The sequence below is a fragment of the Emydura macquarii genome, unplaced genomic scaffold (genome assembly GCF_026122565.2).
Source record: "Emydura macquarii macquarii isolate MOO-44397 ecotype Brisbane River unplaced genomic scaffold, CSIRO-AGI_Emac_v2 contig_1390, whole genome shotgun sequence".
In the NCBI taxonomy this organism is placed as follows: Eukaryota; Metazoa; Chordata; order Testudines; family Chelidae; genus Emydura; species Emydura macquarii.
The window spans coordinates 22,047,093-22,074,601 of NW_027131527.1; the positions used below are offsets into that span (position 1 = coordinate 22,047,093).

General features: G+C 40.5%; 1 protein-coding gene across 3 annotated transcripts in view; it reads left to right on the plus strand.

The window, feature by feature from the left end:
• Positions 1-27,509, plus strand: part of LOC137156149 (protein FRA10AC1) — a 55,618-nt gene that overhangs the window by 12,476 nt on the left and 15,633 nt on the right. For all 3 annotated transcript variants that reach the window (XM_067552854.1, XM_067552853.1, XM_067552855.1), the window contains 2 exons: positions 283-367; positions 11,269-11,314. In XM_067552854.1, the coding sequence (XP_067408955.1) occupies positions 283-367; positions 11,269-11,314 (131 nt within the window). The remainder of the gene's footprint in view (positions 1-282; positions 368-11,268; positions 11,315-27,509) is intronic.

The following is a 27,509-nucleotide window of genomic DNA, read 5'->3' on the forward strand; positions in this document are numbered from 1 at the left end:
ACAACTTAAAAAGTATGCTTTCAGTTTGTGCTTTAAATATATTTTTAAATATATAATTCTTTTCAAGAGAAACTAAAATTTTCATGGCAATTACTCTCATCAAGCTGAATATTTTTTTATTTTGTTTTATATTTTCCACTACAACTTGTATTCATTGGAGAAAACAAAACTGCAATGCCCCTGTCCTGCCAATATCCTTACTATGTAAAAAGATTTATATTATTTAATCTCACTCAGTATTTTCCATATGCTTAATCAATAATATTGTCTTTTTGTTTACAGGGAAAAGAGACTTGCAAAGAAATACTATGATAAATTATTCAAAGAGTACTGTATAGCAGATCTGAGTAGATACAAAGAGAACAAGGTACATTTAAATTTCATAAATCTTTGTGGTTGCAAAATAGGTCTTCATTAAGCAAAATTTTAATTTAAAATTGCCATTTTATGGTACCAAATTGTGTGTAGTGACTTTGCAAGGAGTTGTACTGAGCATGAACATACATTTTTTTGAGGGCACTACATAAAGATCCAGTTCTGCAAACACTGCCTATATTGAGTTCTGTGGGACTATTCATGGTACATGTGTGCAAGATTGGACCCAAAATTTGTCTATTGCTTAGTGCAGAATGAATTTTCTTAAGAAACTTAAGCAACAGAAAAATGCTTAAGATGCCTTCCCTGATTTTTTTGGTTGATCTTTATTTCATCTTCCTACATTTATGCCATATCCCTCAATCCCTTCCACCTCCAGAAAATAATCTGTATCCCTTGAACTCATTTATAGTTTTCGTTGGTTCTTTAGTTGTCATGCCAAATATCTTATTCGATGTGTTGTTATCCTTTGTGGGAAAAGTTTTATCCCAGTTTGCTAATTTTCTTCACGTTTTTGAACCTTTGTCTAGTGTGAACAATCTCTCTTTTTCCAGCTTCACTCATGACTTTTCTAAGTTCTACCAGGTCACCTTGAATTCCCCTGTATTCTAAATGAGAATAAGTCATTTTTCTTTAACTTTTCTTCATAATGTGGAGAATTGGAATATGTTTCTCTTTCAGCATAACTTTGACATATCGTATAAGTTTTTTCTCTTAAACTGGATTATATCTTCTTTCTTCAAACACACTATATTTATACTAAGTTCCTCCTCCAAATCTTTATCAACTGTTGGCTTATCCATGTCCACTTCTGGTACAGATTTGTGGGGGAAATGTAAAACTGGCCATTTAAGGCACAGTCAGCTCCACTCTACTACCTCTGTAACTACAGATTGCTTTCAGCTTTGTTCTGTCCTAATTTGTTTCTCTGCGCTTCCGGGTATTAAGAAGTTTATTGCCTTCTTTTTTCTGCTCTACCCTTCAGCCCTGGTCTCCTGCAAACAGGATCAGTGGATCACTGGTTTCTTCATCTGCTAGCCACCAGTTTTTCATATGACTTTCCCCACAGTACTTTAAGTATCTCGCTAAGCTTCTGCAGCAGGACACTCTAGAGATGAACAGCTTGCATTAGGTGTCTCTGCCTACAACATTCTTTCTATGTCTGCCTTTAGATAGTGTACCCATAGAACTTCCTCACCAATTTCCAAATCATATTCAGTGCCATCTTCCTTCTCATTCCAACAAGAGACAGGCTCTTTCATATGTTACATAATCTGTTTAGCATAAGAACGTACAGTCTGGTATCAACAAAGAGGAACATTGAGAGTGGGAGGGTTACTCCTATTATTTTATGATATTCAAGAAGATGAAGTGTTTCATCCCATTCTGGCTTTATCACTTAGAATTCCACCATGTAATTTGTCAGATTCAAGGTGGAGATGACTCCATGGATCAAGAGGGGGCTTATCTCCATGTGCTTATTCATCTGTTACATCACAAGAAAAGTCCCTTAGACTACTGATTCTCCTACAGAACTATTTGTGGAAATTCCTCAAGTGGTGTCTTGTCAAGAAGAAACTCTCTTCTTGGAAACCACATTCAGTCCTTTTAGCCTTTGGAATCATGATAGGTAGTCTCGGGATGGAATGTTTTCAGGGCTCTACATCATGTCAAAGCATTTGGCTGAAGATGGAAGCACACAAAAAAAACTTGAAGCTTCAGGCTGTGGGACCTGGCTTTCTATTGTTTTTCCTTTATATCGACACACTTGCAGTCTTGTTAGTAATCAACAGTCAAGCTATAACAGCCTAAATAGATTAACAGGGCAGGACCAGAAGCCATTATCTTTGTCATTATATCATAAAGATTCTGTCCAAAGAGGAAAGAGCTCACCTATCAATATCAGATAGGTATATCCAGAACAATCTTAATGTCCGTGTAGACTGGCTGAGGCAGGAGACGCTTCTGGGCATGAGGCAGCTGAACAAGGTGATGGTGCAGCAAGACTTTGTCAGATGTTGTCATAGCTAGGTTGTGGGCAGTCATACCTAGTGGTCAGAGCCAGGGTCCACAGTCACAGAGTAGGAGTCAAGAGTCGGCCAGGTCAGGATACTAGGAGATCAGAAGCAGGAGACAAACCAGAGATTAGAACCACAAGTCGGATGCCAGAAATCAAGCCGGGTTGGGATGCCAGAAAGTCAAACCAGGGGAGCAGGAGCAGGAAGCCCACAGTCCAGAGAAGGGTTGATCCCAGGTGCATGGACAATTTTCTGTACCTGTGCTGGGTTTATGTAAAAGTTGTGGACTAATGAGGGCCCCCCAGCAATCTGCCAATCAGGTTCCACAACTGGAGTCCTCTGTTGGGATTCAGTTTCTGTCCTTGCTTGCAACTGTTAGCAGGTCACTGGGTGGCAGGCTGGATCTTACTAGTTCCTAAGAGTCCTGTGGACTAGGGTTCAAGACCCAAGGTCCCTGATGGATGTAACTTTTTGCTTTCCACCTCAACCAAGCAGACGAGTGCCCCCAAACAAACTCATGGTTTGCACCAAACACTAGGATTCTACACCTGGAGGGGGCGGATGCTTTCTTTTTTGCATGATCAAGGCCTTGCATATATGTCTTTCCTCCTCTACTCCTCCTGGGCATTGCGAGGAAGATCCAGAAGGACCAGACCAAAGTCATTTTCAGAACTGCCGATATGCCCTGAAGACCTTGGTTCCCCAGCCTCTTTCAGATATCCATCTATGATCTCTGGTACTTTCCCCAGTCCACAGTTCTTTTACATCAGGACCGGGTCCTACACCTGAACCTCACCTATCTCTGCCTAAAAGCCTGGAGGCTAACAAGTGACTCTACAAGCCTTTGATTATTGCTCTCATGTAGTCAATTTCCTAATGCTGTCAGGAAAGCACTCTGTTTACGAGTGTTACTTTCACTGGTCTTTGGCTAGGAATGTAACTTCCTCAGCCAGTATATTCTGCCATCCTAGTGTTTTTCTCAGAGTGGTTCAGTGTGGGCCTGAACTACAGTATTCTTATGTACTGTATGTTGGGTCTTTTGGTCTTGGGTCTCAACAGACTCAAAGATAGGCTTGTCTTTCATCCACGTTTCTTGACTGCCATACTACCAAGAAACTAAGACCACTCTTCAGACACATAGTCACAAAGGGTACATCTACACTGCAATAAAAGAGCCATGGCATGGTTGTGACTGGCTTGGGTCAGCTGACTTAGGCTCGTGGGGTTCAGGCTCATGGGGCTAAAAACTGCAGTGTAGACGCTTGGGCTGGAGCCTGGGCTCTGAAACCCCGCACGACACGAAGGTCTCAGAGCCCAGGGTCCAGCCCAAGCCTGAATGTCTGCAGTTTTTAGCCCCACAGCCCGAACTCCACGAGCCCAAGTCAGTTGATCTGGGCTCTGAGATTCAGTGTTGTGGGTTTTTTATTGTAGAGTAGATGGAGTTTCAGCTTCTTTCTGAAGGCTCTTTCCAGGACACCTTTCAAGCCTCTGGGCCAGTTCTTCTTGTACTTCCTAGCTGTGAAGGTGCTCTCTCTTGTCATCATTACTTCAGCCTGGAGCACTACTACATTGTAAATAATCTTACCTCCAGTTTTTCCATGAAAAGATTATCGTTTGTGTTTATTCTTTCTGTATTAATCAAAACATTTCCCTTCCTTCCTTGTCTGAAAGAGATCACCAGGCATCCGTTGTTGCCAGAGACATTAATTATTAGACAGGACATCCACTTTTTGTAAATCTGACACCTTTTTTATTTTATATGGCTTCTGGCTATAACAAAAAGAGGTCTTAAGGTTTCCAGGACTATCATTTCCCTTTGTGTTCAAACTGTCATAAAAGATTAATACACTGTTTGCCATTTATTGCCTTCCATGGGGATAAGTGTCCATAGTTCTTCGTCCCTACCTGTACTCAGAGAAATAGCACTTCTTATTAGGAGATCTGCATAGCTGCACTTAGGGCCTCAAGGAACTACTTTACCAAATATTATAAGGCCTTTTGTTGATGCTGCCTTTGTTTCTTGATTCTGTGAACCATCCTTCCTATATAACAGACTAACTTCATTTCTTATTTTTCTATTGAGTTCATCTCTGTTGTTGCTGTTTCAACTTATTCAGTATTACTTTAAAAACAAAACAAAACACTGCACATATTTGACTTGCTTTATTTGTTACTTTCCACCCTAATCCACTCTGTCATTTCCCAGTATTTGGTGGAAGCATTATCAGCAAAGCGACTCTCCTATGAAGACAATTGTCTTACTTGTAAATTATTCTTGTATGTAATCCCTCTGCCAGTCCTGGCTCTCTCCCTTTATTCTGTCTTTTCTTTTTGTTTTCCAGACTAGCTCTGTTTAGGAAATACTCTTTAGGGATGATTGCATCTAGTTGTTCCTTCTTGGGCCAGATTTGGCCCCAAAAGGAAAATTTACATAAGAATACCTCAGTAACATAAGTGATCATAACCCAGTGGTTGGTGGACTGGTTGAGGGACTCTGAGATAACAAATACATAAGTAAGGCAAAATGATGCTTTATTCTGACTGCATAGCCAGTAGATATATGCACAAATGCATGGCAAATTCTGTTGATGCTTTTACCCCAAACATTTTTACAGGTTGCATCACAAGCTTTTCAGATCAGGAGAATTTTTAACCATTTAGAGATATACTTTTAAATGACATGTGAAAATTACTGTGGTTGGTTGGATCCAACAATATTGCCATATAAACACATTTACATAAACATTACACAATGTTAGAATGTTCATGTTAGAACAATGTTCTAAATACATTAGAAACAACATCTTACATTTAGGTGCGGGAGACAAACCTAGACCAGGACTCTGGTTTCCATGCATCAACTACATGCTAGGTAGGAAGATGACCCTGTGGTTTCTTAATTGCACAAATCACTTGGGACAGGATACTATGAAGTAACAGCATAGTAGGCCTGAACTCTGCGAGTAGAAATTCAAATATGGAAACCAGACTCCAGTTCAAAACTTGTCTCACAACTTGCCGCAGGATATTTAGTGAAATCAGTTAAGGTTGTTTACATGAACTGAGAACAAAATTTGGATCTTAGTGTTTAAGTAGTCACAGTGGAGGAGCTTTGTAGTTAATATTTCACTGAAGCAAGTAGGGTGTTAGGAGAATTATAATTTACACATTTTACTACAGTGACAAAGTGAGTGAGGTAATACCTTTTATTGGACCAATTTCTCATGGTGAAAGAAAAAGATTTTGAGCTTATACAGAGTTCTTCAGGTTTGAGGAAGATAATCAGTGTCACAGCTAACCTGCATCAATACGGGGAGAGGGGCATCCTCTGACTGCACACCCCAGTTGTCAGCCCACACTGCAGTCCATAAGGGATATCATTAAACAGTTACTACCCATACTCAATGGGGACCACTTCCTGAAAGAAATCTTTCACAACCCCTGTCTTCTGGCCTTTAAACAACCCTCCAGCCTCACCAAGCTCATCATCAGAAGCAAGCTCCCCACACATCAGGACACACCAACTTAAAGCGCACTAGACTGCCATAACAGATGCAAAACTTGTAGATATATCTCCACTGCAACAACGATCAATACCCCCTACAAGATTCATGGGTCCCCACACGCCTATAACAACAGGTGGTTCACCTCATCCAGTGTGTGAAATAAGACAATCACTTCTCTTGAGCGAACTCACACAGGAAAATGATAAAAGACAAAAGCACTATATCACCTCTGTGTGGACACTTGTCACAAGCGATCACTCCCTCTCTGACCTTTCAGTCCTCATCCTCAAAGAAATGGACACAACACCTTCAAAAGATGAGCTTAAATTCATAACTTTGCTAGTCACTAAAAATCATGGACTGAATAAAGACACTGGATTTGTGGTTTATTACAACTATCTATAACCCACTAACTCCCCTTTTTGTTCTATGACTGCAAAGGTGTTGACTGACTGCTTCACCTTGAGTGGTCCTTTTGAAATATATATTAACTGCTTGTGCTAAATAATGTGCTCCACCTTGTATTTAGCTGTGACATGCTGCATACCTTTTCCATACCTGAAGAAGAGCTCTATGCAAGCTCAGAAACTTGTCTATTTCACCAACAGAATTTGGTCCAATAAAAGATATTATCTCAGCCACCTTGTCTTTCTAATATCATGGGACCAACACAGCTAACAACAACACTAAATATTTTACTACTGCAGTATTTATCTGAAGACAGTGTTCTACTGTTTTATTAAGTGGGAAACAGTACATTAGATTATACAAGTTATTTAAAAACAAATTAAAAGCCATGAAATGTAGGATTCTTCAGTGATCCTCAATTTAAAACATTTTTCTATTCTAGTTTAGTGAACAGTTTAATGCAATTCTCATGTTATGCAGTTGATTTATTTGTGCTAGATTGAAGCATGAGTGGCTCAAGTGAAACTTATTTTAGAGCACACTGCAGATTGTGGAGTTAGCCAAGCATGAGATGTTCCTTCCTTAGCAAATTGGCAGCATAAGTAGAATAATATGGAACCTAATGTTTTCTGTTTCTATTGTGTGATTTACCAGTTAATTGTCCAAAAATATTTTTGCTCAAATTATATTAAGCCCTGAATCCCATATGTCTGAAAATTGAATTGATGGAAAAGCATTGACCTTCAGAGAAAACTGGCAGTGTTAAGAATCTTCTTTATAACACATGTAACTAGGACAAATTCAATACAAATGGAACATCTGATTATTGGTGATGTGATTCTGCTCTGTTTTCCAGCTGGGGTGATTAAGGTGCAAATAGCTAAATGACTTGCCCACAATCACACTCTGAATAAGTGGCTCATCCTGACTCAGCAACCTTTTGACTCCCAGTTCTTTTCTATGTAGTGTGGTCCATGTGGTATTTTTTTCCATAAGCGTTTTGTGCTATTGCCTTTATGATAATGGTCATTGATCATAAAAAACCCTGGTACTTATGTACAATATTTTTCTGTACTGAAACTAGGAACATTAAAAAAATGAAGGTAATGAATAATGGAGATTGCACCATTATATATGAAATACAAATACAGCGAGTGGGTTTAATTCTCAGATGTACCAAGTTAATTGAAGACACAACTGGGAATACAGGAAACAGGTGGTTTTGAGCCACTTTTATGTCTTGGGGCAGTTGAACCTGGCCCTTGGTGCAAGTTAGAGCAGACACAAGACTGCTGTTAAGTTGTTCTGCCTAGAAATGTCTTTAATGGCATTGTTCCATTGGTTGAATATCAAGTGCATTGTGCTTTGTCCCTGACACCAACTGTTACCAATATGCTGTGTCGGTACAAAGTGGCTGAATGTTCTGGAGTAGTCAAACAGTTCTAGTAACTTTATTTCACAGTGTTCCATGCAACCTTTTGTTCTTTAACCAGAAGGTTGCTGGGGAAAGTTTCATTTCAAGTAAAGATTTTGAATGAAGAAATGAGAACACAGTACATATAATTAATTAAATAGTGCTTTTAACTTGAGCCCCTCCACTGGCTTCTATGTTTCTTACCACATGAAATTTGGGATCCTGGTGCTCTCTGTCATAACCCTAGGTAGTTTTGCTCTTTCCCTCCCTCCATACTTCTTTTTTCCAGTATTCTGTCTTCAGTTCTCCCTTATCACAACCTTCCACTCTCAGCTTTGCAGTTTTTTTCATGTAGCTCTCTATGCTTGAAGCAGTCTCCCAATCCTTGTCTGCTTGGCATCCTCTCTCATCCATCAAATCCCTCTTTAAAACAACTTATTTAAAAAATATTTCTGACCTTGATTTCCTCACCGGTATTTGTTTCTTCTTGTAAACTACTGTGTGTCCTGTGTCTTGTAAGTTCTCGAGGACATCAAACTTGTCTTGTTCTGGATTATAAAGTTTACATATTCTTAAAACTGCATAACTTAGTAGCTTTGTATAAATTAATAATGATAGTCATGATAAATCTGAGGTAGGCAGGTCCCAGAGCATAAAGAGCTCTAGAGAATGTAAATCAATCCCTTAAATTTCACTTGAAAGTAAATACATAGGGAATGGAGCAGAGAGATAATTCACTAATAACAGTCAATCTCACTTAAGGTGATCTGCTTCTTTCTGGTCAGGCATAGATGGTAACTAAGCATTATGGGTAAAATTAAGATTCTGTCACAGATATAGTCATGGACAGGTCATGGGCAATAAACAAAATTAACAGAAAGCACAATCTGGCCCTGACTGTTACTAAAAATACCTTGGGGGAGGTGGAGAAAACAGAGCTGCGGGGGTTGCAGCTATTCAAGGGCTAGCCAGCCAATCAGCTGTTCCATGGTGGCCCCAAGGTTGACAACTGCTTCAGCCCTGCCCCAGAAATCATGGAGATCCCAGAAAGTCATGGAATCCGTGACCTCAGTGACCAAATTTTATCCTTAATTATGGGTCACTTGCATCCAGAGTATCCAGGAATAGTTATGGGTTCAGTAGGACCTCAAGTCTTAAAACTACATAAATGAAGGGCATATATGTACCTTGAATAGAGACTGCCAACACATTCCCACCTATTCCTATGGATACTTCATCTGTTCCATAAATAACCATAACCATAAATCACATCCAGCACTGATGGCCACCATGGAATCACCATAGACAGGCAGGGCTTACGTGTTTTTACCACAGAATAGAGTTAGGTATTTTTACTACCCTTTTATCTGAGCCCCAGGCCTAGCTGAATTATGGCTGCAAAGTTGGCCATTATAGACAAGGCCAGAGAAGCAGACAGATTGTAGAATCTGAGTTTGATACAACTGAGTTATAGAACTGAGCATCTGCATATTGGTGTTACAGTAGCCTGTTGCACCTTGCATTTTTTTTAGCGATCTGTATATATTTAATAGCATCATGTCTCTTATGAGTTTCTTTTTGTGCACTTCATCATGTTGTTACTTCATTTCCATGACACCTTTTTATATTTTTTCTATCTGCTTTCACCTTTGATAAACATTAACACATGCAGATAGCCTCCTTTGAACTCAGTTTAGTTTTCCAATTCAGCCATCAACAGGAGCTCTATAATTTACCGTCAGCAGCTGTACCTTCAGTTGATAAACTGAAATTTTCTCAGATGCATTCCCAGGCTGCTTTTTGGGTTTTCTGTTTAGCAGATTGTATTACGGTTACACCATGTTCTTTAGTTAAGCAATAAGTCAAGAAAAGAGGTGCATCATTAAGCTATTGGAGTTGCCTTGTGTTCATTGTGTATCAATGAACTAAAAATGTACAGTCTGGTCACTATTAGATTATGGTTAAAAAATACTGGAGATGGCTTGGAACATTGAAGGGACACTCTAAGTGTTTTGTTTTCCTCAGGAAATGATTTGTAGCAAAACAGAAATATCTTTAAAACAAATTATTACAATTAACAAAAATGTAAAATTCACTTCCAGACAAACCTGCCATTTTTCTTGCTAAAAGGTGGGAAATAAGAGAAATTAAGATAAGAAAAAACATTCTGCATTGAAATAATTGAGAAAAGCACTAAATGTATATGACAATTTCAGGTGAGTGTAAGTATGTATTAACTTGTTTTCAAGTAAATATAATTTTGTTTAACTTTATAGTAAATATATGGTAGCGTCCAATGGCCCCAGTCAGGATCAGGACCCTATAGTGTAAATTGCTCTATAAACAAGTATGTGGTCCCTGCCCCAAAGAGTTTTAATTTTATTTGGTTGACATATAGTGTCCAGGAATTTCAGAATGAAGCACCCTTCTTCCAGGGAAATGATGTGCTGCTGATCTCTGTTCTCCCTTCCCTGTTTTAAATTAGCTTTTTAATTAGCAGTGATCTTAGACCAGACTTTTTTCTCCAGACTGTCCTCCTTCCCTTTGTGCATCCTGACCTCAGTTTTCTTTCCTACAGTCTGGCCTTCTCAATGGACTCTAGCTTATGTGCCATGGAATAATTTGATTTAAGGGTGATGGGCTGATAAAACAAGGAATGGTACAGAGACTGATTTTTCAGAGAAGGGAGCCTGGATTATTTTCATATGAAATTCCTGGACAGAGTCTGGAAATAAAAAGATACAAGTTAGGCCAAGTCTACACTACAAAATTAAGTCGACCTAAGTTACGTCAGTGTACAGTCACTGCAGTCATTGAATCAGTTTTATACATCCACACTATGCTCCTTGTGTCGGCGATGCGTGCCCTCACCAAGAGCATTTACACCAATTTAACTGCCAGTGTGGCAGTGTGGAATGGTTTCTGAAAGGCAGCAACAGTCAATGTAAATGACGCAGTATCTAGACTGACACTGAGTTGAGTAAACTTAACTACATCGACTTAAGTGCTATGCCTCTTGCGGAGGTAGAGTTATTAAGTCTGCGTAGTGGGCAAGTTACATTGGTGGGACCTACATTTTAGTGTAGATGCTTAGTACCATAGTGCAGACCAGGCCTTAGAAAAATGGAGTTTTATTTTAACTCATGTAGGGAAGAGGTGAAGAATTGAAACCTACCTAAAATCTATTTCACATTCCATTTTAAATTCCAGTGCTCTTCTCCCTGTTTACAGTGAAGAAAGAATTGCAATGCAGAATGAAATACAGTTCTTTCTCTCGTGATTTCTCTCCTTCTGCCTGCTTACAAGACATTTTACTTGATGCACTCCATTGAATTAGATTCCATTTGAGTCACAATTCAATCTGACAATCAAAATCAATGAGTTTCTTTTTATTGAGTGAGGGATTAATATTTTATTAAACAGAGCTAAATAGGGGAACAGTGCTGAAGGACAATAAACAGTTGAAATTAACTCTTTAAAATGTTGTGTGTCTTATGAGTGTATTTGACTGTTCAGAAACTAATTTCAGTTTTTATCTTTATAACAGTTTGGATTTAGATGGAGACATGAGAAAGAAGTAGTTTCAGGAAAAGGTAATATTGCCTTTCTTCTTGTATTGCAGTTTTTACTTGATTCGTTGTTTTTGGTATTTTTCTTACTGTCTTGTTTGTGACAGTGGAGGTATAGATGAAAGTTTTTCCAGAATGTTGACAATAATGTCTAATAATTCTTTGCACTTCTTGCTTTATATCATTTTACATCTTCAGAGCACTCACTCATCTGTATCAATAATGACTTTGGCAATCTCTGCTTTGTTTTCAACTTGTAGAATATTTGCAGCAAAAAAATTTCATACTGGTTTTGCCAGTATGAAATATCATGCTCATTGACCTTAAATGGCACTGGGCAACAGCCAGTGGTGCTACACTGTTTTATTCTTCAATGCTGATTATAGTTAAGATTGCCCAACATGTCCCAGTATAAAACCCTGTTTTTAGGTTCTTATTATTTTGCCAGATTTCAACCATTTGGGTTGCAATTTCCTATGCAGTGTGTTTGCCTCAGGCTGAATTGCTTTGATAAATTCAGTAAAAATGCTTTTATTTTCCAAGAATGAGATTAGGGAAAAATAAGGGGGTTTTGTCCATATTTTTAAACAAAACAAAAGAAACCTAAAATTCTTACAGCCATTTCACTGAGACACTCTAGCGTCTCCATGATTTGGAGCAGGGATATGAAATTTGACAGGAGGGTGGTCTTTTGTCAGGGAGCCCTTCTCTGTTCCTATGAAAAATTGCCTAAATTTGGCCATTGAAAAAGCTCAGTTTGCATATGCTCACTAGAGTTTTGCTTAAGTTTGGAAGCCAGATTCTCTAAAGATTCTGTCAGCTCTTAACATGCTCTAGCCCTGGGCTACAGGGTCTGAGAAGAACTTTCTCTGCAATTGCTCCTGACTGCTACAGGCCAGGCACAAGAAATGAGAGCAGGGAGACTCTCTGTCCTGTATGCTCAGTGCTCCTTCTGCTGGCAGCAAGACAACATGGAGGAAGAATTAACCTGACGTGAATGCAAAGGAACAAGAACTGGACTGTGTGTGTTTGGGGTGGTGTGAAAGGAGTAAACTGTGACAAGGAGACAGGGTGGAGACTGGGAGATGGTGGGGGGGAGAAGATTGGGACTAGGACTGTCTGGGAAGTCTGAAATTGGGTAAGGAATTTAGATGGAGGAGACTGGGACTGGCTGAGCAACAAGACTATGAGAGATTGGAATGAGGAGGCTAGGGAGGGGAGAAAATGGAAAGCTGGATGGGAAGTCATGAGGGGAAGATTGGAACGAGAATGAGGTGTCCAAGGGGGGTGGGACTGGGTCTAGCTAGATGAGGAGATTCAAATGAGGAAGTACGTGTGGGGTTGGGGGATGGATGGACGAGGAACAGAGGAGGGAGCGGGGAGGAGACAGGACTGGGACAGAAGTGGTTGGGTTTGTGAGGGAACCAGGGCAGAGAGATCTGTGACCACTAGAGAACACTGCTCTCCAGAGCCTGGAATGAAACCCAAGGTTTCTGTGTCACAATATTTCTCTTCTGTCGGCAAACATATGTAAAACCCACTGGCAGAGTATGTGTCTTCCCCTCTTCTTCTGGTTACTCTGTTAGCTCAAGAGGCAGAGAGGACTAGGCTGTGGATCTAACAAATCCAATGTTGGTAATGATCCATACAAATGTCAATATGATGCCACATGATGGAATTTGTTTTTTCAGTTTTTTTAAAAAATTAGGAAATTGCATACAAAAAAAACCATATTAGCAGACTGTTATGGTAGCAAAGTCAAGTGCTCAAAAGCTAAAAGATGCCAGAATTAAAGTTGACTGTGCAACCTTAATTCAACACCATTGTGTATATACATTGAGGTCATGTGGAAAAAATAGTATGTGATCATGTAATTAAGGACAGTATTATAATGGAATACAAGGGGACCAAATTAAGGTTTCATGAGTAACCTTAATTTTAACATTTCCTAACTTCTGACTGCCTGACCTCACAACCTTAATATTCTTTTAACTTTTTGTGTTTATGTATTTATATTACAGTGGTACATAGAGGCCATAGTCAAGGATCCCCTTGTGCTGTATATAATAAACAGTCCATATCCTAAGGAGTTAACAATTTCAGTTAATATCAAAACACAGTAAATGGATGAAATAAACATGCATGTGAGGAAGGGAGGGTGAAGTAACAGTAAATTATGTTTTCATACAACTGCTTTGTTGATTGTAGTTTCATAGACTATTTTGGTTTTGTTTGTATTAGTGATCACTCTATTGCTCTTTCAATACTATTTTTACTTCCATGTCTTGCACAGTGCAGAGAACATTGTTGTGTAACATAATATTGTTATTAGTGGCTGTTCAGACAGTTCTTTATTTTCCCCTTTGCTTTTGTTCATTTCTGTAACCAAACTTTCTTAATTTAAACAAAAATGATTGGCTCAGATCTCAGGTATTTCCTCAATTTCCAGTTATTTCTCCATGGTGAGATATATTTTATAACTTTCTGTGTATTATGCAAATAATGACCTACGTTTTGTCTTGGTCTAATTTATATTTGTTTCAATATATTTAATTTATATAAGCATAGATATGTCATCAGCATCGCATTATCTAAAAACTAAGAAAACTCATCACACACAAAAGATATTTAGATGTTAATCATTACCCCATATAAATTGAGAGAAATTGAAAAGCTGTTAGTTTCAGGCCTTGACAAGGACCACCCCTATCTGTTCAGTCCACCCTCCAGAGGCTCTGTCTCTTTGAGATATGGCATCTGCAACTATGCATTCGTTCCTTTTTGAAAGGTAAATGTAACTTTTAATGCTCAATAAAATTAAATATTTTATTTGTATAATTTCTGTTTGTTACATATCCATTTAAAGTGTTCTGAGAAATTAAAAGAAATTGTCATCCTTTTTACTACAAAGAGAATCCTGCGATATCTTTATGGTTAGAAAAGATAAAAAAGCTGGATAAAGTTACACAGCTGTGTAGTCACTCCCTATAGCCTGTGATGAGGGAAACAAATGCTTATTTTGTGTTTGTTAATAAAAATAACAATAGATGTATCTGATTCAGGAAGACTAGATATATTTATTCTGATGGCTCTATATCACTGAGGTGAGGGTGAGTTTGTGTAGACCCTTTCCAGTTTCCAAAGCATGAATCTGCCTTGAACTATACGGTAAAGCTAGAAAAAGCCACCAATGGTGGGCATGATCAGAAATACAACCAAGTGACTGCTTATCTGATATTTTGGGGGTTCAGTTCATCTGGTACATTTTAAGTTCTTCTCTGATGGTGGCTAAGATTAATGTTTGTAGTTATAGGGAAGATAACAGGTCTCATTTCTTTATCTTTGTCTCAGATATGAAAAAGATACCAGCCTTGCTAGTCAGATAATTTAGATATGGATAATATACTGGATATATTCCAAGGCCTCTAGTGCAGAGACGTTACAAGGACTGATTTACTGCTCAATTTTATCTAAATGTGAGAGACGGGAGTACTAAATATTGTTTGTCATAGGATTCTGCTGAACTGGTACATAAGAAAAATAAATTCTACAGTATACAAAAAGAAAACTAGGAAAAGCAAAATTAATGCTCATTATTCTTTTATTACTACTTTAGGCTATTTTTACCCGCACAGAAAAACATTTGATTCAGGATCTGAACCTTAAGGACACATTTTTTCCTGTTGTCTGTTTTGAAACAATGATAAAAAGAGTTACCTAGATTCTCTGTGTTGACTGAAGGATACTAAAGCATAATGAAGAGATTCATTTCCTAAATACCAAAACCACTGAAGCATCTTTGAGCAGGAACTGTGAATTTTCAGCAGGTGTGCAAACCTACATCTACTCTACATTATGAATTAATATGATAACTATAAAGATAAAACAGTAAAGTTAATTTTAAATAAGCAAGAGTTGACTGTGACTTTTGTTCTGGGGCATCAATGGATGCTTAAAAATCTCTGTAATCTCATTTATTACGTGAATGCACCTGAGAGATACTCAGAAGCCAATATGTCAAAATATCTTCACAAACAAATTATTTCAAAGTGCATCGATTATATCAAAATAAATTTCAGTAGACTAAGTTAATTATGATACATGAATAAGGGCACAAACTTAGGCATTCAGGATATTCATAATATTTGTATAGCATCTATAACAAAATGGCTGTGACTTGAACAATAGGAAATGGATGACATGGTATTCTCTTCAAATTTTGCTGGATGTAGTCTGTACTAGTGAAGGTTGTTACAAAGGCAACCTTATAAGGGAGACATTGTCATGTAAAAGGGGCTATAAAATATTTACCAAACAGTGTTTCTTCTTTGAGTGCTGGTCCCTGTTTGCATTTCATGTGGGTGTACACATGCGCTCCATGTACCTGAAATTGAATTCTTGTAAGCAGTGTCTGTTGGTCCGCTCATGTACCCTTGTTCTCCTTGTGCCTCCAACTGTGGAGATAAAGGGCAGAGCAGACTGACTGCCGCTCCAGTTCCTCCTTACCGCCACATGGCCGGAGTCAGAACCTCCAGTGCCTGGAGATTCGTCTTCCTCACTTTATTCTTTGATCTCTAAATATATATTTTGTAAATCGTTTAAAACTTTTACTCTATTGTTTTTAGTTAAGTTTTATGGTTAAATAGATTCCCGTCCTGGGGAACTTCCTCCCTCCCATATCCTACTACAAATAATGGATTATGTCCAGAACTCCAGGCTTCAAAATCTGTGCTGTTTTCCCACATTCCTACTTGGTCAGTGACAACTATCAACAGTGCCTAGGGGAAGCTCACAGCATATTTTCTACTGGACATTTGCAAATCCATCCACAAATTCATGAGACCTTATGTTCTAGTACAGGACTCCTCCACTGACACATCTTTTTTGGGATGGCAGTCCTTCAAATACTCTGCTGCCTGCATCCTCACACCTATCTCCTACTTGAGTACTACTTGAGTACTACCAGCGCTTAAAGAAGAGTAAATTACTTATCTTATTGTAACTGGAGATTCTTCAGGATGTGTGATCCTAATTTGTATTCCACTACCTACACTCCTTCCCTTTTGCTTCAAATCATACTGAATTCGTGGTAGAGAAATAACAGAAGAGGCAGTCGGTCCGCTCTGCCTTTTTTATCTCCTCATTTGGAGGCATGAGGAAAGTGAGGGCATGTGCATGAACCAATGGACAGTGCTTAAAAAATTCTCTGACTCCAAGCTCATGGAAGCCCTGTGGAATGCAGATAGGGGCCACACACAGAATCATAGAAGATTAGGGTTGGACAGACCTCAGGAGGTCATCTACTCAAAGCAGGACCAACCCCAACTAAATCATCCCAACCAGGGCTTTGTCAAGCCACATCTTAAAAACCTCTAAGGATGGAGATTTCACCACCTCCCTAGGTAATCCATTCCAGTGCTTCACCACCCTCCTAGTGAAAAAGTTGTTCCTAATATCCGACCTAGACCTCCCCCACAGCAACTTGAGACCATTGCTCCTAGTTCTGTCATCTACTATCACTGAGAATAGCCTAGCTCCATCCTCCCTGGAACCCCCTTTCAGGTAGTTAAAGGCTGATATCAAATCACCCCTCATTCTTCTCTTCTGCAGACGAAACAAGCCTAGTTCCCTCAGCCTCTCCTCATAAGTCTTGTGCTCCAGTCCCCTAATCATTTTTGTTGTCCTCCACTGGACTCTCCAATTTATCCACATCCTTTCTGTAGTGGGGGGATCAAAACTGGACACAATACTCCAAATGCGGCCTCACCAATGCCGAATAGAGGGGAATAATCACTTCCCTCAATCTGCTGGCAATGCTCCTACTGATGCAGCCCAATATGCAATTAGCCTTCTTGACAATAAGGGCACACTGTTGACTCATATCCAGCTTCTTGCCCACTGTAACCCCCAGGTCCTTTTCTACAGAACTGTGGTCTAGCCACTCGGTCCCCAGTCTATAGCAGTGCCTGGGATTCTTCTGTCCTAAGTGCATGACTCTGCACTTGTCTTTGTTGAATCTGATCAGATTTTTTTGGCCGAATCCTCCAATTTGTCACTCTGTATCCTATTTCTATTCCCTAGGGTCTCTACCACTCCCCCCAGTAGTGTCATCTGCAAACTTGCTGAGGATGCAAGCCACCCCATCCTCCAGATCACTAGTGAAGATGTTAAACAAAACCGGCCCCAGCACTGATCCCTGGAGCACTCCGCTTGTTACTGACTGCCAACTAGAAATCAAGCCGTTGATCACTACCCGTTGAGCCCAATGACCTAGCCAGCTTTCTGTCCACCTTATAGTCCATTTATCCAACCCACAGTTCTTTAACTTGCTGATAAGAGTACTATGGGAGCCCATATCAAAAACTTTGCCAAAGTCAAGGTATATTACATTGACCGCTTTCCCCGCATCCACAGAGCCAGTCATCTCATCATAGAAGGCATTCAGGTTGGTCAGGCATGACTTGTCCTTGGTGAATCCATGCTGACTGTTCCTGATCACCTTCCTCTCTTCCAAGTGCCTCAAAATGGATTCCTTGAGGACCTGCTCCATGATTTTTCCAGGGACTGAGGTGAGGATGACTGGTCTGTAATTCCCTGGTTCCTCCTTCTTTTCTTTTTTGAAGATGGGCACTATATTTGCCTTTTTCCAGTCATTTGGGACCTCTCCCAATCGCCCTGAGTTTTTAAAGATAATAGCCAATGGCTCTGCAATCACATCAGCCAACTCCCTCAGCACCCTCGGATGCACTGCATCCGGCCCCATGGGCTTGTGTATGTCCAATCTTTTTAAATAGTCTTGGACCTGTTCCTTCAGCACTGCGGGATGTTCACCTCCTTCCCATACTGTGCCACCCAGTGCAGCAGTCTGGGAGCTGACCTTGCCTGTGAAGACAGAGGCAAACAATACATTGAGTACTTCAGCTTTTTCCACATCATCTGTCATTAGGTTGCCTCCCACATTCTGTAAAGGGCCCACACTTTCCCTGACCACCTTCTTATTGCTAACGTACCTGAAGAAACCCTTCTTATTACCCTTCACGTCCCTTGCGAGCTGCAATTCCAGTTGCGCTTTGGCCTTCCTGATTTCACTCCTACATGCTCAAGCAGTATTTTGATACTCCTCCCTAGTTATCTGACCAAGTTTCCACTTCTTGTAAGCTTCCTTTTTGTGTTTTAACTCACCGAAGATTTTGTTAAGCCAAGCTGTTCACCTGCCATATTTGCTATTCTTTCTGCACATTGGGATGGTTTGTTCCTGCGCCCTCAATGAGATTTATTTAAAATGCAGACAGTTCTCTAGGACTCCTTTCCCCCTCATATTAGCCTCCCTGTTGATCCTGCTTATCAGCTCCCTGAGGGAGTCAGTCTGCTTTCTTCCTCAAGTGATTGCTCATGTCCATTCCACTATAGGTGTGTGCACGCCTCCATGCACGGCTACTGGAACTTTCTCCAAAGATCCCTTAGGGCTGGCTCTGGTGCCCCCTGGAGTCCTGTATACATGCTGCGGTATATGAGGCACTGCCAGCCCTCCGCCTCCTCAGTTCCTTCTTTCCGCCCATGGCGGTTACTGGAACTGCCTGCGCTCTCACTGCAAGCGCTTTATTCCCCGTGTTTAAACCTTAAACTAGGATTTTTTTAAGTTAATTAGCTAGTTAGATTAGTAACTGCCGTAGTGGTAGTTAGACACTTGAAGATAGTCTACTAGTTTTTACCAGGAGCAGGTGTGCTCCGGTGTCATGGCTTCAAGCCATGCGCTCCGATGTGAAGGCTTTCCACTAACTGACCCCCACTTCCTGAAGCGTGGGGGGGAAGCTATTCATAAGAGAATGGATCATAAGGCTTTCAGACCTTCGGAAAATCCGCATGAAAGCCTGGCTCATGGAATCCCCAAGCCGGCTCCGAGCCAACTGCTTCGCTGCAGTATCCAGCGTGCCGCCAGTGCAGAGAACACCATCGGCACCGACCCGACTTGGCAGCGTGGAGATGGACGCACTTGGACTCCCCTGCACCGTTGGAGCAGGCAGGGTGGAGCACTGATCCGCACCGAGGTCGGATCATGGAGACCCGCTGCCAGAGCCAGCGTCTCCAGCCAGGGAGCCTCCCCTGACTCGGGGAGTGGGGGAGCCCCTCGGCAACTATTGGCTTTGGTGGCTGAAGGGCGGCAAGAGCCTTGTTGGCCTTGCATATGCCATCACCACCCATACCTCCATGAGAGAGAAGGGGCTGGCGTTAAGGGGAAGCCCGTGATGGGACCCCCGAATGACTCAGGAGATCCCCGGTATGGGGAGGAAGATCTCCTGCAGACCGGTTTCCCTCTCTCCCCCTCCACCCCCAAATAATAATAATAATAATAACCTGACAGCAGCAAGCCCTAGCCTCCCAAGTCTGGTGAACGACTCCTCAGGATGTGTGAAGGGGCATTCCGTTCAAGGAACAGGCTCCTTCAGTTACCCTGTTAGTGGCCACCTCGAGTAAAGGGTACAGTGCCTTATCAGCGCTCACCTCGGCTTACAAGGCGTCTGGCCAAAGGAGGACAGGCGTCGGCACACCTATGTGAAGACCCGCGAAACGCTCGCAGGGATTGCGGAAAGTCCCCCCGCTTCTCGAAAGCAGGGAGCTGCAGGTACTGTCAGTCAGTGTAGCAACCATGTACTACACCTACAGGTGGCGGGAGCCCATTCATCAGTCTTAAGAAGGGAACCTATTGGCCCTTGGGACCTGGTGGTGATCACCTCCCACGGGTGAGGAACGGCAAGGTGGACTGCATCAAGGGGTCGCTCTTCCTCACCACGAGGGGTCGCAGCACCTACTAAGGGCATCCACGACAGTCCAGAGTGGGTTTCTCCAAAGGGAATCAGTCTGTATTGGTCTGAAACACGAGGTGTCCACGGTGCTTCTCCCTCCATGGTCAAGGGACAGGGGCGCTCGCCAACACCATTTGTCTGTAGTGATCTGAGACCTTTATATTCTTTCTCCTGCCCTCCCCTCCTGCATACAGTCCTGCTCAACTAGGAGGGGCTGATCACATGCCATCCCGATTGTTCCGACTGGCCACGCCAGTGTGAGTTCAGCATGCTGCGGAATTTCTTGATCGCCCGCCTCGGAAGCCTCTGAGCCAGCGTGACTCCAGCTACCAGGATCACGGTCACCTGCAGCGTCCAGACCTGGATCCCCGACACCTCGGGGAGTGATAGATCGGTGGCTGAGAGGCAATGAGCGAGCCGCTCAGAACAAGCCCAGTGTGTACTGATGGGTAGCAGGAAACCCTCCACGCAGGCCATGTACTGGGTTAAGTGGAAGTGACTGTTGCCTGCTGGGAGCAGTCCTGAGATACTCTGCTCGGCCTCTCACCAGGAGAGGCGATCTGGGAAATACTTGCCGCAGCTAAAGCTCCAGGGACGGACTGTGGCTTCTCTGAAGCCCCACCTAGCAGCCATATCAGCCGTCCATCAGCTCCTGGAAGGGAAATTGCAGTCCTCCCGTCAGATGGCGGTTCAGCCCCTGAGTGGGATGGGAGGCTCTATCCGTAGGCCCGCAACCTAGTGCTTCCCTGAGATCTTGACCTGTTCCTTCCCGGCCCATGCCCCTGCCCCCCCAGAACCCAGGGCGTCAGGCCCTCTACTCTAGCCTTCTGGGAAGGTGGCCTCCCTGTGGGTAATTACCTCGGCAAGGAAGGTCTCCAGGATCAGGGCTCTGACTCCAGAGCTCCTCCCTCATTCTGTAGTCTATAAGATAAGATTCAGTGAGACTGCACCGGGCCCCCCGGCCCAAGGTTGTTGCCCGGTCTCATTGGACCAATCATATTTTCTCCCCAGGTCTCCCCGAACCACACGCTTCGGAGGAGAGGAGAAGGCAGCACTCGCTAAAACGTGAGTGGGGCTCTGGCTTCTACATCAGATGTACGAGGCCATTCAGGAGATCGACGCAGCTCTTCCTCGCAGCATCCGGCTGGATGAAAGCTTCACTGGTCTCCGGCCACTGCAAATTCCTTGGGAATAATTTCCTGCATCACGTTCAGCCACAAGCAGGTGAAGGTGCCACTTCCGGACACCACAGCTCACCCAACAGAGCTCAAGTTCCATCCACACCCTTCCTAGCGGAAATGCTAGGGCGGGATATCTGGAAAACAACTGCCAGGCTGGCGGTACATACCTTCATGTCCCACCACGCCTCTGTCCAAGACGCGGGAATTAGTGGGCTTCAGCAGAGCTGGGCTGCAGGCAGCTCACCAGTAACTCTGGCCCACCTCCAAGGTACTACTTGTTAATCACCTGTAGTGGAATGGACATGAGCAAGCACTCAAAGATGAAAACAAGGTTACTTACCAGTAACTGATGTTCTTCGAGATGTGTTGCTCATGTCCATTCCACAACCCACCCCCAGTCCCCGCTACCGGAGTTGGCAGAAAGAAGGAACTGAGGGGCCATAGGGCCGGCAGTGCCTCACATACCGCGGCATGTGCGTGGGACTTCGGGGGCACCAGAGCCGGCCCTACAGGATCTGCTAAGGGAAAAAAGTTCCAGTAGCCATGCACGGAGGTGTGCACACACCTATAGTGAAATGGACATGAACAACACATCTCGAAGAACATCAGTTACTGGTAAGTAGCCTTGTTTTTCTGAAGTCTAGTGTCTGTATCCTGCTGTTCTCCTTTCTTTCTTTTTTCAGGATCCTAAACTCTACCATCTAATGGTCACTGCTGCCCAGGTTTACCGCCCACTTCTATTTCCCGTACCAATTCTTCCTGGTTTGTGAGCAGCAGGTCAAGAGGCGCACGGCCCCTAGTAGGTTCCTCCAGCACTTATAGGACCATATCAATGGACCATATCAATTTTTAAATCATGGCATAGTAATTATTTCTGTTATTTTCTAATATTTTATTAATTTTAATAGTTGTTCTACCATAAGCAGATGTTGAAAGGTTACAACTACGGCTGTGCATGTTCTGGAAGAATGTTTATATTGAAGTTCCTTCAATGGGCTCTGATAGTAAGTTTACAGATTCACAGGGTCTGGAACCAAGCAAACTTATTCAGGGTTGGGAAATGGTCAGGAGAGTCAGCATGAGCCATTGTATAGAGCACACTGGTCTAGAAGACAGGAGATCAGGATTCTGTTCTCAGCTCTACTACTGACCTCCCGTATGAACCTGGGAAAGTTACTTCACTTCTCTGTGCCTTTGTTTCCCTTCCCACCAATTGTCTTTCTTGTCAGTTTAGATTGTAAGCTCTTTGGAGCAGGAACTGCCTCCTTCTATGTGTTTGTACAACACCTAGCACAATGGGGCTCAATCTCAGTTGGCTAGACTGTAATACAAATAGTAACCATTGATAGCATAAATCTTTTGTTGGCATTATACCATTTGGGATTCCCCTATGCAAGGTGAATCCCCAACTGGCTATTTAAGTCTTGGCACTGTGCAAAAGGGACAGAGCAGAGCACGTTTGGCCAATTGCTTTTTAATGACAATTAGTGTATCTGGTGGTATTAGGCCTATTGGAGTTCCTCATAGTCCTCTACACTTAATTAACCTGAACATTTTAGATTGTAAACAAGTTTTACTGTTTCAGTATTCTATGAAAGGAAAAGAGGATTAGCAACCATTTTCTGGAGCTGAGAAACATCTCATTGTAGGGCCTCTGAGAGGTCAGTATTTATTATTCATATCCGGCAAAATCACAGCAGTATATGCTCCTAAGTAATTGAACAAGCAAGAGCGTTAAGAGTTCCATGTTACATCATGTGGCCATGTTTTCTATTCTAAGTGTATCCCAGTTAAGGCTGTTGGTGTTCAGAGACCCTGCTTATCACGTTGACCAGTATTGTCTTAATTGCTTCCTTACACTCTCTTGTCTTTATCCTTCTGTCTCGTCTTATACTTTTATTGTAAGCTCCTTGGGGTAGGGGGATCATCTTTTTATTCTGTTTGTACAGTGCCTAGTCCATGAATATGGCTAATAGGTGCTATGGTAATACAAATAAACAATAATACTAAAAAGAAATAAGGTGGATGAGATAAAAGCATTTATTGGACTAATGTCTGTTGTTAAAAGAGACAAGCTTTCGAGTTCCACAGAGCTCTTCTTCAGGTCGTCATTTTCTTCTGGACCAAGATGGCTACATAACACTGTAATCAATAATAAAAAACATTGCTTAAATGTACCGTCTTCAGAGGCCATGCGCATAAAAGAAAATCTTGGTGTAAAGACAGGTTAGTTAAGCAGTATATCAGAGCAGCAGAAAATGGGCGTAATAAACATGGGGAAACCAAGAATTAGATCTCTTCACATAAGAAAAAAATCCGTATGACTGGAGGTTTTCAAGGAATAGGACCCAAAGTGCATGGATAGTAGCTACTCTGTCACATGTGTAGTAGAGTCAACATTTCCTTCCTTCCTATAGCTTTGCTGGCAAGAATGCTTCACAGTGTAAGGATTGGGAGAGCGTTAGTTCTCCTCACTGATACAAACTGACATAACTCATTTTTGGAGGAAGATGGTCCTTTTAGTAACTTAGTTTAGTAGGCTTGAGAATTACAGCATTTCAACTACTCCAGTCCTTCTCTAGGAAGGAGACAACACCGTGTAGCTAGGATTCATAAACATGCTTTATCTGAAAAAAAGAATCCACAAATAGGAACTTTTATTATAGGCATTTATAGGAATGTGTTTCTGCACTAGATTTTGTGCACTAAAGAGATTATTCTCGATTGCAGTTTAATTTCTCCATTCACTACATATAAGAAAAATCAGGAATCTTATTATTTGCAAGTGACTTTGATTTCTTAGGCGTATATGGAATGTCTTTTTTTAATAATGTTTGTGTGAATAATTTTATTTTCCATCTTTATAAGTCATGCAAGCAGAAGTGGAGAGGAGAAAGACAGGAATAAGAATGATGACACAGCATATATACTGTTTTTAACATTTCAAAAATACCAGATGTATCAAATAGTGTGTAGCAGGAGTTATAAATATACTTCTTAATGTTTTAGAACTATTTCTAACATTGTCTTATATAGAAGGTGCAGCATTTTAGTTGAAAAATAAAGTAGTCTTAATTGCAGATGCAGGTTTAGTGGCCTTTCTTTAATTTCTGAGTAATTGAACTGGTATTCTTGTTGATCAGTATGGCTCAGTAAATAAGTCTGTTTATTATGTAGTTGAGTTCTCTTAGGCCTATTATCATGGTAGCCTTATTCATTTTTGATAATGATCATCCTCTTTGTGGGAGACAGCATGAATTTTATTAGTAAACATTAACTAATCTGTTTAATGAAGTAAACTCCTAAAGAGTAGCAATCATGATAGGGACAGTCAACAAGTGTCATTAGTGGACAGCTGAATCGTAAGTGCCTAATTTTTTGAAAATTAGATATGGTGCATCAGATGGTTCATGTATACTTTCTGTTGTACCTTCTAATTTGTAGTTTTAAATCTACAAATGTAATCTTCATACTTCTAATTTTCTGATACGTTTTCAAGTTTAAATAATAGTTTGTAACTCTTATGGTTGTGCAGTAAATGTTTTGCCCTAGGCATTCAATAGGACAGCTATACTTAAGAAAAAAAATTGAAACCCTTTGTATAATTCTGTCTATAGATGGAGATTTTTAGAACTTTCATATTTTATGTTTGGCATTGCATATTAAAGTGTGGTGGAAAGTTCAAAATTTATTTAAAACCATTCTTTCCTCAGTGTTAATTAAAATATTAATGCTTACTCCATATAGACAACCATAATGTTAGCAGCATTGAGTAATAATGGATTTTGCCACTAAGGGGCACAAGAATTCAGTATTGTACAGAATAGTAGGGACTGGTTTTTTTTCAGGTATAGTTCTTTCATATATTCTTTTGAAACAAGTGGTTATCCCTAACTCATTTTCCTTCATGCAAGATGTTTGTTTGTTGGTTTTGGCTAGGATTCTCAAATTTCATTCATTAATGTATTAAGGCATATTAGTAAATAGAAGCACAACTCTGTTTCGCATCAACCTGCTTAGCTGTTAATATTTGCTAAATAGTATTAAAAAAAAAAAAGGGAGGGGGTGACCTTTACAGCATGAACATATAAACTTGACATATGTCTGTATTAAGGACATGAAAATAGTGATGATATTCAGTATTTTCTAAGGTTTTGGGTTTGTTTTTTTTTAAACAGACCCATTAGACCTTCTACTTTCATCTTTATATATATTTTTTCTAAAATAAATAAAATGTACGTGTTTTTCTTTAAATCCCGGATTCTTTCTTTCATTTTTAATTCGGTCTTTTTCCTTGGGTACTGTGAAGGGAAATCATGTTTGGTAACTGAAATGTGTGTCCTAGAACTGAATCAGATGTCTACCTAGCGACCATTAAAAATTGTAATATCTATGCCCAGTTTCAGTGCTAGACTATACAAAACAAATATGTACATATTTTTAACTGTGATCCCACACAAAAGCAGAGTTCATACTTTAAGCTTTTACTAATCTTTTGTAATGTAAGAGAGACTTTTTTTACTGTGATATATACTAGGAAATGTTAACGCTTTTTAGTGGCTTTATTTGTTTTTGCCAACACCCAACTTTCAGATACAATACGGCCTAGAGTAGGTAGGTCAAATGCAGATAGACAAACTATGAGGTACATTAAACTATAATGGAAGTGTATTTGGCTCCCAGAATAAGTGCTTACCCTTTCAATGAGCATTTGTAATTAAGAGAAATGCTTTTATGTTCTAACTGTGTAACAGTGTAAGTACATGTAACTATATCATAGTTATAGTGTGCAATTACATAATTATGCTGTAGAAACAAAACATGCAGAGATACAAATATGCATTGTAAACTTTGTGTGTGTGTGTGTGTGTAGAACACACTTTTCTAAGTGGGTTTCTTTTGTATTTTTTAAAACAAAAATAGTAGAGTGTGATTTAAAATTATGTGTAATATGAGTTAATGTAATAAGACATATTGAAAGCAGAAAAACTTACGAAGTGAAATAGGAAAATTTCCTATAGAAAATTTAGAGTTAACATAGTTTATTTGACAAAGATTCCATCAAACTTCAGTATGGCAACAATATAAAGTAAAGTATGCTGCAGTATGATAACAATATAAAGCCCAAGAACAAAGATTAACATGTAGGCACATGTGTGGACTTTTCCTTCTTATTTTTCTTGCTATGAAAATGTATAAGTAATATTCACAAGTTCAGCAAAAGCAGCATTAAAATGGGGATCAAATCAGTACTGTAATTCTGTCATAGATAATTATAGAGGGATTCCATTACTGTTTTATTTATATGTGTGTATATATATATATATATTTTTTTTTTTTGCTCACTAACTGGTTTGGTAGTTAGTGTAAACCAAAGGAAACATGTACAAGCATGGCTGACAGCTCTTTTTGTTCAAAATATCACCAGGTTCAATGATCCCTGGGATTTGTTGTCTGTTACCATCCAGTTTTTAAATTCTCAGCTGTTTTGCCTTTCGAGATTATACCAGTGAGACAGCAGGGCATATATTTATGCTATGCCAAGAGCCGTACAGTGTTACTCAACCAATCATCACCCTTACTCTACTGCTAATTTTTATGCAACATTTTCATTAGTTGTATGAAGGAGACTGCACACATGGTGAATTACTTGGCACAACTGCCACAGTTCTTCAAAACCATCCACACAACAACACAGTCCTCTTACAGTAACTCCAAAGACACACACCCTCACTGCAGCATACTCCTCATTTGCCACCCACACAAATCAACATAAATCTCCCTGCACAACCCTCCAGATACAAATCAACCCTACCACCTACACAACATAACCAGCATACACAATAACCCCAAACATCACTCTGTTCTCCCAGGCAGGATTTGGATGGTATGCAATAAATAAGGTGAGGGATACTAACTGAAAGATGAAGAGATAACATTCTTTTACAGGCTTTTAATGTTATGTTTTTTATGTATGTAACATTTGGGTCTGCTGATTGTGTGAGATATTTAGTATTTCCAGACACCACTTTTAAAAGAGAGGCTAATTGGTAATAAAACTGATGTATGTGACTATTGTCTATGCCTATGGTGGTGGTGGTTTTTGGAGTCATAAAACATAGTTGTAGTTAACTTCCAAAAAAATCTGGCTGTTTTTTATTATACATGGCATAAATTACTGCTTATTGATTGTTCCTTCTTTATGACCATAAGAAAATAGACACCTTTTTTCTC